Consider the following 13,342-nt stretch of genomic DNA (forward strand, 5'->3'; position numbering starts at 1 on the left):
CTCCTTAACCTTAACTCATCGATCCGTCTTCTGCTCCTTTCTGCCATCACACAATAATCCTGGATGGAGATGAACTGACTCAGAGGTAACAATCATTATTCCACTGACAATAGATACGTTTATCCATTTTCTGCTTAGCAACAGAATGTCTGAGAAGGTACAAAAACAACAAAAAAAATAACAAGGAGGATAAGAAGAAATCAAGCATTAAGTCAAACTGGACACTTCTAGTTTATGTAAGTCAATTTATTGTGAGCGCATTTTCTTCTCCTTCTGGTTCTTCCCAGAGGTCAACAAAAATGGATCTTTTACAAACTATCCAAAAGACTTTTGACAACAATAATAAACAGATCTAACTTCTGCAGATCTATGTTCTAAAGAAATCTGTTTAAAGAATTTAAAGTAGCAACTCCCCCGATATGTACAGCGTAACCCAAGCAGTCAGTGCCTTCTTGGTGTCAGAAATGCGTTAAAATCACACAAAGTAACTTTAATAGTTATATAGGCATGCAAAAAAAGCATCTGTTTGTCTCCGTGTTGGAAAATGAACCCAATCCAGCTGCTTCAGCGGATGTGAAAAGATGCTCCGCGGCGCCCCCTGGTGGGTACTGGGAGAGCAGCTGCACATCCATCAGATGGTTCCGGTTTGAATCCCATAAAAATAACAACAAATACTTCCATATTTAGTTTAAACACATGCGGAAACATAAGTAATACCGTAAAAAATTATCTTTAATTTTTCTCTAAACAGTTTTCATCATGGGCATAAATGTATCATTTTAGACATTTGGCGATTTATTTGCTTTTCTCTAGGGTGGCATAATTATACAACAAAAAACTGCAGTGAATTTTGAAGACAACATAGATAAATGCACATATACATAAATATATACATACATTAACCTAAATCTTCAGGTTAATTTAATTTGAAAATAACCATGTTGAATGACTGCTGAATGGCGGCATCTGGTTTTCTCTTTGGCAGCATAAAAGCTCAACACAATACCCAAAACAACGAGAATGAAACGACATTATAGAAAACTGTAGATTTAGTTGAGAGATTTGTTACTCTGCCTATTTTCTCAGATTCAAATAACTATTGTAGTTTTTAAATTATTTTTTTGGTTTCGTTTGCCTCAAAAACTTAGTCAATATTCCGCTAACGACAAAAAGGACGCAATTTCTGTTTTCATTTGATAAGAAAAGCAAATAAGATCACAAGTGAATAATTGCTATAAGTCAACATGAATATAACCTAAATGCCATGATCCTCCAAATACTTCCTGTCGTCTTCTTCATGGTTTGCATCAATGGAAACATCCAGTTGTTGATCATGTGACTCGTGATGCGAAATGGTGTTTCCACTGCAGTTTAGTTTGATGCTTTGTTGCATTACGAGATACAGAAAATCACATACCTTCAGCTAAAGTTATGCAGATATTTGATTAAATATTACTGGTGAAAATCTACAATATATTCAAATTACTGCAGGTTTTGCTTTTAAAAAATGATTGCAGTTGAATGTTCTCTCATTATTCCACCCTGAGAAACAGAGAAGCAAAAAAAGTTAAAATAAATAAGAAAAACCCTAAAGCTGATATAACATTAATGCATCTTAGCTCCTGCCTCTAGCATTAAAGTCTGAAATATAAGAGACGGGAGGAATAATACGCTGTAAAAGCTGAAATGCTGGCATGCCATCACTTCCTGTTCTCCTCAAACCAATCTTTTACGGCCACAGTTCATCACTAATTTAATGCGAGGAGGAGGAGTATGCTCCGCAATGTCTCATGTGTTTGAACTAAACTGTACAAAACTTATAAATTATAAAGATCTGTAAAAACAACATCAGTAGTTAGATTAAATATTAGGTGTGGCGCATCGCAGAGTTCACCGTGAGCACTGACACTGCTGTTCAGACATGATCTTTGAATAAGTTAATTCATAAATAAATCCACACACACACACACACACGCACACGCACACACACACACACAATTTGGAGAGGCCAATTAACCTGACAGTCATGTTTTTGGACTGTGGGAGAAAACCACCCTAAAAATACTTTTTGGTTTTAAACAACAACTAAAAGACTAACAGGAGGTCTACAGGCAGCAGGTACACACTTCCAGAAAACCGCAGACCGCTCTTACAGAAATATATCTCTCTACGTTAAAGTGACAGTGCTGGAGTAGGTCCCTTTCATTCGTCGGTTTGGTAAAACCACATCTACTTGGATATGGAAGAAAACAGCCATTATATTAAAAGTGTTAAACATGTAGATTCTCTCTGTGAGTGCGAAGCGACAGCTGTGGCGAACAGCATGCAACGGAACGGAGGACATGTTGAAGCAACACCAAATATCACTTAAATGCTGCTTCGGTTGTGCAGAAAAGACTCAGTTTCAACAGCTAAAATAAGTACCTATGTAATCCTCAAATATATACAGAGAAATCTCTATTCCACTTAAAAATACCTTAATTTTGTGCTTAAACCCAAACTTGTAAAAATGCTAAAAATAGTTGATTCCTCTCTTGCGTAACAGGAGCTGCTCGCCTAACTCTCCGCCATGATGCTGCTCAGTTGAGCCAAAACTGTTTGGTTCGCGACTGGCAACAATCTCCGCCGCCGCCGGGGCGCCATCTTTGGCCATCCAATCCGGTTCCAGAAGCGAACCCAAACCTGCCGCGTCTTCCTCAAGACGTTTCAAACGAAGCTGTGGTTTCCTAGACAAAGAAAAGGTCGGACTCGTTTCCGAGGCGCCGACAAACCGGAAGCCAAGTTGAGTTTCTCTCCCTCCGCAAGCCAACAGACGATGACGAAGAGGAGGATGAGGAGGAAGAGGCAGAGGGAGGGCGGGGTCAGTGGATGTCTCTGCACATGGGGAGGTTGACGAAGATGAAGACGTTGAACTCGATGAGGACGGAGAAGCAGAGGAAGATGGCGTACATGACGAGGCAGGCCAGGCCCAGCCGCCAGTCCAGAGTCCATTTGTTCAGATGGACGCCGAGGACCTGCAGGACGGAGGGACACAAGAACTTCAACCAAAAACAGATCTGGAGAAACAATGTCTGAATCGGGTTCATAAATATTGATATGTAGTGTCATTTATGTCTCCTGGATTCTTGCTCATTTTTAACCACATATTAGAGATTTAACCATATTAGAGAAACTGAAAAGTGTTTTATTCCAACCATAAAGCAAACTTTCCATCTTCTTGTAGTTTTTCTAACGTCTCGCTCTGTGATAAGACCATCTTATTGTAACCATCCCCTTTGTGTTCCCGTTGGTTTCCTTCCTGACAGAAAGTACTCCAGGCTCAGTTTCTGAGTTTCTTTCCTGGAGGAGTAACAGGAAAGAGCTTTAATGTCCATTTTTCTCTCTTCTCTGAATGGATCCACTGATGGAGAATTTAGGTCTCAACTTTGTTTAGTCGTAGTTTTTTTCTTTCTCATAGAAAGGCCTCCTGGCCCAGTGCTTGTGTGTTTTAGCTCTTCTGTGGTTGGAGCTGCAGATGGAGGATTTAAAGAAGGCTGACATGTTTTAACGCTTCACTGAAAAAAAGCTGTTTGACATCCTTTGTAAATTTTTTCTGAACTTTTCTCATCCTGTCAAGAAGCACGTTTGGGTTTGTTCTTGCAACTTCTCCTGATTCTATTGGTCTCTGAGTTGTGTGTGTGTCTATGTGTGTGTGTGTTTGTAATCAAAACCATTGTTTCTGTTGTGTTTAGAAATATGTCGAAGGAATTCTGCGATATCTGCTCTGCCCTGTCCTTTGTGCAGTAAATATGACTTTTCGCTGCTCGCCACATCGATCACAAACTATCACTTGATATCCAAGTAAAGCCGAGGCAACAGTTTAGCAGATATGAAGCAAATGCTGCCATCTGCAGGTGGGAGTTAGAAGTCTCTTACTCCAAACGTTTTATTTTTATTTTTACCATTCTAGCAGAACATTTCCTATAAACTCACAGTTATGAATTAGCGCAAAACTGGATTTCCATAATAACCTGAGACTATTTTATATTCTTTTTGACATTCATGTTGGGGGTTGTAATTTAGCTAAAGCCTGGAGACAGCAAATAATATTATGCAAAAATTTAAAAATTGTAACTTAGTCAGTAAAAAAAAGGAATGCTCTCCTAAAATAATGCATAAAAATGAAAAACAGACTTACTGTAAAAAACACTGAGGCGAGTAAAATTCCTACAGAGAAAATGAGTCCTCTGCTGTTCAGATGGACCTGAGGGGAGACACGTTACACAAAATGGTTTGAATGAACGTGAATGTTAAAGAAAACTCCTCCTGATCTGTTCTGATCCGATCCAGTGTGATTCTGGGCCACAAACACTCACGTTGGAGCCGTAGTCGATGCAGAGCGTCTGCAGCGCCCAGGGAAGCCCCAGACCCACCAGGATGTCGAACACGTTGCTGCCGATGGAGTTGGAGATGGCCATGTCTCCCAAACCTGAGACATTCAGTTTCAGTTTTATTCACATCACAGAGGGAAACAGCAGCAGGAATGAAAACACAGAACAGGCAGCAGAGCAACAGCCTGGGGCTGGTTGATGAGCAGCACGGCGCCCTCAGGGGTTCCTACCTTGGCGGGCCACGATCACGCTGGCCATGCAGTCTGGGACGCTGGTGCCGGCCGCCAGGAAGGTGATTCCCATGATGACATCAGGAATGCCGAGAGTGAAGCCGATCACAGTCACCTGGAAGCAGAAACACAGAGAACGTCACCTGGAAATCACTTTCAGGACCTCCACAGGGTTTCTCTGCTCCCTGCTGCCGAGAAACGGCCTGCAGGTCCGCCGAGATGAATTTACTTTTGTTTCATTTTGAGAATAAAGTTTCAATAAAACACGATAAAGTAGTAATTATGGGAGAATAAAGATATAATAAAATGAGAATAAAGTTGGAATAACACAAAAATAAAATCATAGTAATATGAGAATAAACTAATATTCTAGAATAAAGATCTTGTAACTTTATCAAAGCTTTGCTCTCATTAAAAAACAACATTCTCATGATTTTTCATATTTTTTCTGGTAATATTGTGCCTTTGTTCTACTAATATTATCACATTATTCTTGTAATTTATAAGCAAATCTCTTATTCTGTCCCTATTCCTCTGTCATACATCAGGTCTGCAGGTTTGATAATTTCCTGAATAAAAGCTTCATCAGAACTTCCTGACAGACTTTCTTTACTTGTCCTGCGTTATAATCCTGGCTGGATATTTCCTTCAATTCCCTTCTTGGCAGAATCAGCAGAGTTCATTTCTTGGCAAGGCTTTGGCTGTTAAGTTTATCCACAAACCTCAGAAAGGTTGAGCTCAGTATTCTGGCAAAGCCGCCGCTGAAGCCCAATTTGTCCATTTGAAAACCAGTTTTGATGAATGTTTGGGATCATTTTCTAGTTGGACCAGATTACGTCCAATTTTCAATCATCTAAACCACATTTTATGGCCTCGTATTAAAGAATATTGGTTAAGATGTTCAGGAACAGCCCAATAACCAAGCCTGCAATACACTGGAAACTTTCAACAGCCAGTTTCCCATTACCATGGACTGGGAGGGCACCAACCAAGGAAGAAACCCCTGCTTCAAAACAAACACGTTCAAGCTTGACTGAAATTCACAGCTTCCCACCTGGACGAGGCGAATGTCTTCTGAAAACAAGTTTGAGGTTTTCAGACCAAGAAAACTGCAAAGACTCTGAAGAACGGTGGCAGAAACATCATCAAATTAACATCCAGATGTTTGAAACATCCCAGGGAAGGATGACCTTAATGTTCCTGAGAGCCCTGACCTCAAACCAGTGCAACACGCTGAGATTACACCGGGAAAGCAGCCGGTCTGAGTGAGTCTGCGTGTTTAACGTTGAGTCGGTGGTCTGCTCTGCGTGGATTAACTCACCATCCAGACCATGATGTAGGAGAGGCCAGCGATCCAGATGGTGGCGGTGAAGAAGGAGACCATGAACCATCGCTCCCAGCCCCGCTTGGCGCAGTTTGGGATGGTGAAGAAGAGCAGCAGCGACAGCGGCCACATCAGCAGCCACTTCAGTTTGTTACAGACACCCGCTGGAGGATTACACAGTTGGGGTTAGTGAAAGAAAGACCTACTGACCTGACAGTCATGTTTTTGGTCTGGGGTAGGAAGCCGGCGAGGATCCGCACATGAAAACTACACGCAGAAAGCCCGCATGTAAAGTTGTGATTTATCTTTACTGTTGTTCTGTGGCAGGGGTTGTGTTAGTGTCATTTGGGTCCAGCTTGGTACCTGGGACTTTAAATGGCACCAGCGGCCCTTCGTTGTCCTCTTCTCCCTCTCCTTCCTCGTCGTTCTCGTTGTTTTCGTTGTCCTCGTTTTCCGTCTCGTTGCCTGACTCCAGCCGCTGCAGCCTCCCGTTGAAGCCCTGCTCAGCTCCGCCCATCCCGTTCTCCAGGCCCCGCCTCCCCAGACCTCGGGTGGCGGAGTCCGAGTCGCCGTTGGTGATGCAGTTAACCCGAGTCTCTGTGGTGTTGATCAGCCTCTGTCTCTGGAATGTCAACACAGATGACAATACATGACTCCTGCCCAGATCCTGCCTTATTGCAGTTCGGCTGCCGTCTTTCTTACCTCGTTGATGAGCATGCGGGACGCCATGGTGAGGCGAGTCCTGGGGGAGAAGTGACTGGTGATCATGATCCTCATGCCGGCCTCAGAGAAGGTCAGCTGGTGGGGGTACGCGGACAGCAGCTCGTCCACCATCAGCACCGACGGCGGACAGTGGAAGTTAGCTGCAAAGGACACAAACAGTGTTTGAATTCATGAAAACTAGCATAAAAATAATCCCTCCAGCAGATTATGGCTGGATTTTATAACATGTAGCACAAAACTGGTGAATAAACTGGTCCTGATTTATGGCACTTATTTCAAGTCAGTTTACCGTACTTTCTGTATGGAGAGAAATTTATTCCAATATGTTTGCAACATGTTTTTATAATAGAAATAAGAAAATGCATTTCAAGAAGAAACTTTAAAAAACTTAACCAAAAAATAAAACATTTGGAGGGAACAATGTTTGCAATAATAATCATTTTTTTCTATGTTGATGAGCATCCTGGTTTCAAATAATTTTTTCAGACTACAATTTTTTCCGAAAACGTTTTGAAATTGAGTTTAGCAAATTGTTTTTACGTTTTACACATTTTGTTCCACACTTTTAGGGGAGGAGCGCATTTAGCAGCATTTTTATTGGTCAGTGCCGAGGTTTCTACATTGCAATTTGTTCCACTAAGTCTAATTTATTTTATTTTTTAAAAATAAAATCTGAAAAAAATTCTAAAAAATTGTTTTAATTTTGCTTTTGATAAAATAAAATCAATCTGAAAAATAATAATAAAAGTAAAATTTTTAAATAATCTTTAAAAATAATAATTAAAATGAAATCTCAAATTAATTTGAAAAATTTAATCTGAAAAGAAAAGAAGAAAAATAAAATCTTTAAATTATTTAAAAAAATAAAATCAGTAAAAATAGCAAATTGCATACATGTAGGTTCAACACTGTAAGATACTTTCACAATAAAGTTACCTTTTCAAAATGCTTTTTTTTTTCTTTCAAATTAAAATTTTTGAAATGTGTTGTTTATTTGCAATAAACTGTAGCTAATTTCTCTGGGTGGGATACAACTAGCATGAACACAGATTATTATTTACTCTGCTATACGTGATAAAACTTTAGGAATCCTCAAAAGTTGTAGACAGAAAAGCTTCTGCAGATCAACTCTGGTACCTTTCTTCAGCAGAACTGCCGTTGCGTCGTACGAGACGTTGTCCTCCAGATCCGTACTTCCTGTCAGCCCGTTCGCCAGGTTCCCAGAACCTTTCTTCCTCCGGCTGAAGTACCGATGAGCCTTTCCGTTAAACCTAAAACACGACACACGATCCAATATTTACCATAAAAAATCAGTTCACGGAGCTGCTGCAGCTTTAACGACACTCACTTCATGATGAGGATGTAGACGGCATACATGAGGACCAGAACAAGAGATTCCCACCTGCAAACATGACAGTTAGACATTTACAAACCGTCCGTCAGTGTAATTGTGGCTGCAGAGTGAAGATGATACGCACCAGCACACCTTCTCATCATAGATGAACTAAGCAGGGGAGACAAAGGGACAACAATGTAGCGTTTTAGAGACAAGTCAAAGTATTTGTTTGTAGTGTATCTATTGCTTCCTTTATAATCCAGCTGTGAAAACATCAAACCTGCTTCAGATTACAGAATCCCAGTAATCCCAGTAATCCCAGTAATCCCAGTTTCAGAAATGAACGGTCTAAAGGTTCTGCTGCTATGTTTCCAGATTAACCAGGTGTGTCTACAAGAATCCACAGAAAAAGATCTTACCACAATCAGTGCTATGATGGAAAATGTGTAATAGATGGAATCTCTGAGCAGAGCCCAGTGAGACAGCTTCACAGCCTGCAAAGAGAAACCACAGCGATGAGAACGTTCCAGACGCCTTACAGAGAAATCCTACAGCTCATTCACATTAAAACGTTTCACTCTTAGACTTTCAACAAGCTCAAGCCAACTTTAAATGACAAAACAGATATTTATTGTAAATTTAAAACATATAGAAGTTCATTGAGATTTTGAGAATGATTTGTTTTTCTCATTTGTTTCAGGAAGCCCTTATATCTGGTTACCATGACCCATCCTGAGGTTGAATTGTTACTGCAGAGTAAAAGCAGGCGTGAAACGGACGATGCTGAAGGATCACCAGCTCACCTGACGGCTAGTAGAGAAAATATGTTTGGTTTGAAATCTAAGCACATGGACGAGTTCTTGGAAAACCTCCTGTGAGCGCAGCAGCAACGTCTGGGTTTGATCTGGGTGTTGTCTGTTTAATGTTCAGTAGCTTATATTTATAATTCTGATTTTTAAAACGGCTGTGTCAATATAACAGCACAGGGTGAGAGTTAGAACGCTGGAACGAAGTGAAGTTTGGATTTAAAGCAGTTTATGGAGAGATTTGTGAAAAAAGAAAGAATTTATCACATTATGGTTCAGGTCAAAAAAATTAGTTTTAGAACTTAGAGAGAAAAATGGGGGTCATATTGTCTCTAGTTTATTCATTCATTCATAAATGTCACAGTTATAAACGTCTCTGAGCTAAAACGGCTCATTGTCTGAATTAAGCTGAAATGATGCCAAATATGGAGCTAGTTTACTAAACAATGAGCTTTCTAACTTCAAATTTAGTTTGAAACAGTGACATTTATAAATGAATAAACAACATGCTGACATTTAGTTTTGTGTTCTCTGATGAAAGATTAAATAACCCAAATTATTGCTGTTCATCTTTACAGTAACTTTACAAACGGTGCCTCAGAATCCCCTCCTGTAATCATCCTAAATTGTCCGGCTGTGTCTCATTGGCTGTGCTTCCATTGGCTACATAATTGTGCAAATTGGAATTACAAAAATAAATGTTCTTGTATTTGATTCCTCTGTTCCTGCACCTGATGACATATTGGAGATTTACGTTGACCTCCAAAAGCACCGCCACTGTAAAAGCCACCCGCTCTGAATCATCGGCGTGCCGGTGAGTTTGTTGACCTTTTGCAGCCCAACAGGACACAGGAGCAAACAATGAAGAGGATAAATCTTCCACACAACGAATCAGAGGAGGGGAAAACATCACATTTTGAACCTTCCACTCCCAGCTGGGAAATCACAGGTCGAGGAAGAACAATAATAATAATAAAGCTTCAATGTGCTTTCATTGCATTTTATTGCACAGAAGAGTCTGCAGAGAAACGACATGCGAGGAGAGCGGACCTGGATCTGAAGCGAACCGTCCCTGCTCCGTTAGACGGTCATTATCTCAGCACAATTACATAACATGCAATCAGTCGCATCACTGCTTGCAGTTCAGATATACTTTTAAGAGCAGAGAGCTTATCCTTGAGCTCAACTCATTTCCGTATCAGTGGCGCGTCAGATGGCATCAGAGAGAAGCTGCTCCGGGCAAACTTCTCATGCACGGAAGGTAGTCGTGCTAAAAAATGATAAAATCTCCTACAATACCACATGTTTATACATCAGGACTTCAAAAATATTAACATGATCCTCATTATGTGGAACCTGAGATGATCAAAAGCAAGCAGCTTTACGGCGTCTGTATTAAAATGATCAGAGTTGAGCTGAAACGCAGCAGCAAAGTGGAACAAATCCCGACTTTTACAGAAACTAAAGGACCACAGAATCTGCAACAGCAGACGATTTGTTGGTTTGATTGTCTGGAGCAAACAGGTGTGTTTGAACACAATGGCAGGGCAGAAACACGTCGGCCTTAGAGGAGTAACTAACCGCTTATCAATCTGGAAATGAGCTCATTTTTCTGTATAGTCGTTAATCTTCCCAGAAATCTCATCAAATCAGTCACAAAGTTTCATAATCAACAGAATCCTGCATGTTTTCACACAGATGCATAATTTTCCACAGAACTGGTTGAGTTTGAATGAATCAATATACTTTGCTACTGATCTTCTTTTGTTTGCTTTGCTTGTTTTAGAAATTTACTTTGTACTTAACTTTGTTTATTCTTTTATTACACTAAAGTCAAACCAAACCACCTGTAGGTGGCAGTATTTCTTTCTTCTACTGTACTGCTGCCACCGTCTTTGATTTCAAGCTATAGCTCTTCAAAAGGTCACATCAGCAATATATAAACATCCAACCTCTGACTGAATCTTTCTTAACTCCCCTTTTCTAACGCCACCAGGTCAGCAGTGAGGACCTACCTGGCCAGCGAAGAAGCCACACACGCCGATGATGCACAGGATGTTGAAGACGGCGGAGCCCACGATGGTGCCGACCCCGACGTCTCCTTTGGTGATGAACACGCCTGAGGAGGCAGAAACATGAACGACTGCAGCAGGATTCATGGAGAAGCACAGCTGGTCAGTGTTTGTGCGTCACACTTAGTTATTTCCCCGTTCAGAAAAAAAGTTCCACAAGGACAAAAAGAACCCAAAAAACTTTAAAATGTTTTAATCTAGAAAATTATTTTTGTGGGCTGCACAGTGGCGCATTGGTAGAGCTGTTGCCTTGCAGCAAGAAGGTTCTGGGTTCGATTCCCAGCCTGGGGTTTTTCTGCATGGAGTCTGCATAGTGTGCATGGTGGGTTCTCTCTGGGTACTCCAGCTTCCTCCCACAGTCCAAACACATGACTGTCAGGTTAATTGGTCTCTCTAGATTCTCCCTAGGTGTGTGCGTGTGTGTGTGTGTGTGTGTGTGTGTGTGTGTGTGTGTGGTTGTTTGTCCTGTCTGTCTGTGTGTTGCCCTGCGACAGACTGGCGACCTGTCCAGGGTGACCCCGCCTCTCGCTCGTTGGCGCCAACAGCCGTAAGAAAACGGATAGATGAAATTATTTTTGCGTGCAGATGACCTTTAAAGTTGTCGAAAACTGAGTCAGATTTTAAAAATTGGTTCTTCAGGGTTTCCGTAGAAACATGAGTAAAAAATCTATAAATAAACTTCCTTAAAATATGAAATAAAGTTACAGGAAAACTTTTAAAGTCTAACATTTAACTCATTAACAAATCAAGCACTGGATCTTACTGCATTTTTCTGTGAGATTGAGTCACTCAGTGAAAGATTTAATAGTTTTAAGTGTTGTTCTGCGTTGTGTACAGTTTTTAATCATTTAAATGTGGTCAAAAGTACGAGCCTGAAAAGATGTTATTAACTTGACGAGGGCTTTGTGGATTAGACTCTCCGGTTTTAGGGACACAAAGTCCAGACGATCCTTTAATGAATGAAGCTGGGAGCGATGAGTGGGACAAAAGATTTCCCAGAACTATTCTCCATAAACATCCAAAAACCATAAGAACTCATCTCTTTGAACACGAGGTCAGGGACTCTTAGCTCTTTGTCGCTTGTCTCTAAGTCAGACACATCAGACGCCATCAGTGAATCTCGTTACGTAAGACGAGGTTAACGTGGAGCTAAAGCCAGAAAACGCTGCAGAGTGTGTGGCGGTCCATGGAGGTTTGGACCTCCCTGATGTTACCGATTATAGAGGTGAAGAGCTCTGGAGCCGAGCTGCCAGCTGCCATGAAGGTCGCTCCCGCCACGTCCTCGCTCAGATGGAGGCGCTGAGGGAACACAGGACAAAAGGCAGCGTTAGGGAAAAAGCAGCTGCAGCTTCAACTCTTCTGATGAAATCTAACAGGAGCTCAGACCTGCGCCAACGAGCAGCAGTGCGGGGTTTTATGAGTCTGACACTGCCGGAGAAAACCAGGTGGTGGAAACCCAAAGAAAAAGGAGGTGAATGTATTTGATCTTCTGGTTTCTATGGAGATGTTTTTAATCTTCAAAGAGACACAGCTGATCAAAAACCTGTCCATCCGATCCGTCTGTCCCTGAAGTTGTAAAGATCTTTCAAATTTTTCTTTTAGGGCTTCAGCTGTGTTTTTACTAATTTCTAGAAATCTGTAGAAAACCTGGAAAATTATCTCTCAAGATCGCCTTAAATCTAAATTTAGTCCAAATTCCTTTAGATTTAAGAAAGAAAAATCCAGAGTTTCTCAGTTATTTTAACAAGTGACAAACTTTCTTCCACATCGGAGCTGTGTGACAAAGTGTTGCTGCCTCATACCTCACAGATCTTCTCCAGGGAAGGGACGAAGTAGTCATCGCAGACCAGCGCCAGAGCGCAGAACATGTAGACGGTCTGCGAGGAGAGATAAATATTACAGGAAGAAGCGAAGCGTGAGAAGCATGTGAGATGTGATTCATCCACGTGAAGCAGGGTGAGAAGTCCTGATGAAGACGAGCTCCATAGCAGTCTGTCTGAGGAAGCCTCTGATTCATCAGCTGGTGCTTATAATGCTCATGTTTATCATATTCAGAAACCTTTGCTCTGAATGTTTCAGTGGAGAAAAACGTCTAGATTCCTGCTGTTACTGTCAGTGAGGCTCATGAGTCACTGATCTGATTTTATACCAGTTAAGAGAAATTCATTGATCATGGATCAATAAAACTGAACAAACTACGTTTAAAGCCCTGCTGGGCAGTAAGAGCCCAGCAGGGGGAGCTACTGAGAAACAGGATCCTGAATCCCCATAGAACTGACAGGAAGCAAAGCAGCAAGAGCTCCGAGACGCCCATATAAGGAAATGACTCCAGACATTATGTCCGTCCATCCATCCATCCATCCATCCATCCATCCGTCATCCGGCCGTCCATCCATCCATCCATCCATCCATCCATCCATCCATCCATCCATCCATCCATCCATCCATCCATCCATCCATCCGTCATCCGGCCGTCCGTCC

The 13,342-nt window shown here is 41.4% G+C and overlaps 1 protein-coding gene across 2 annotated transcripts in view; it reads right to left on the reverse strand.

The window, feature by feature from the left end:
- Positions 1–2,240: 2,240 nt before the first annotated feature.
- LOC103472623 (sodium/potassium/calcium exchanger 3-like) overlaps positions 2,241–13,342 on the reverse strand; it is a 34,905-nt gene continuing 23,803 nt past the window's right edge. For both annotated transcript variants that reach the window (XM_008422391.2, XM_008422384.2), the window contains 14 exons: positions 12,664–12,738; positions 12,076–12,160; positions 10,805–10,908; positions 8,403–8,477; positions 8,126–8,151; positions 7,996–8,049; positions 7,785–7,918; positions 6,627–6,787; positions 6,288–6,546; positions 5,922–6,088; positions 4,601–4,715; positions 4,356–4,468; positions 4,178–4,243; positions 2,241–3,014 (listed from right to left, as the gene is read on the reverse strand). In XM_008422391.2, the coding sequence (XP_008420613.1) occupies positions 2,862–3,014; positions 4,178–4,243; positions 4,356–4,468; positions 4,601–4,715; positions 5,922–6,088; positions 6,288–6,546; positions 6,627–6,787; positions 7,785–7,918; positions 7,996–8,049; positions 8,126–8,151; positions 8,403–8,477; positions 10,805–10,908; positions 12,076–12,160; positions 12,664–12,738 (1,587 nt within the window). In that variant the 3' untranslated portion in view covers positions 2,241–2,861. The remainder of the gene's footprint in view (positions 3,015–4,177; positions 4,244–4,355; positions 4,469–4,600; positions 4,716–5,921; positions 6,089–6,287; positions 6,547–6,626; positions 6,788–7,784; positions 7,919–7,995; positions 8,050–8,125; positions 8,152–8,402; positions 8,478–10,804; positions 10,909–12,075; positions 12,161–12,663; positions 12,739–13,342) is intronic.

This window comes from Poecilia reticulata, linkage group LG1 (genome assembly GCF_000633615.1).
Source record: "Poecilia reticulata strain Guanapo linkage group LG1, Guppy_female_1.0+MT, whole genome shotgun sequence".
Classification (NCBI taxonomy): Eukaryota; Metazoa; Chordata; class Actinopteri; order Cyprinodontiformes; family Poeciliidae; genus Poecilia; species Poecilia reticulata.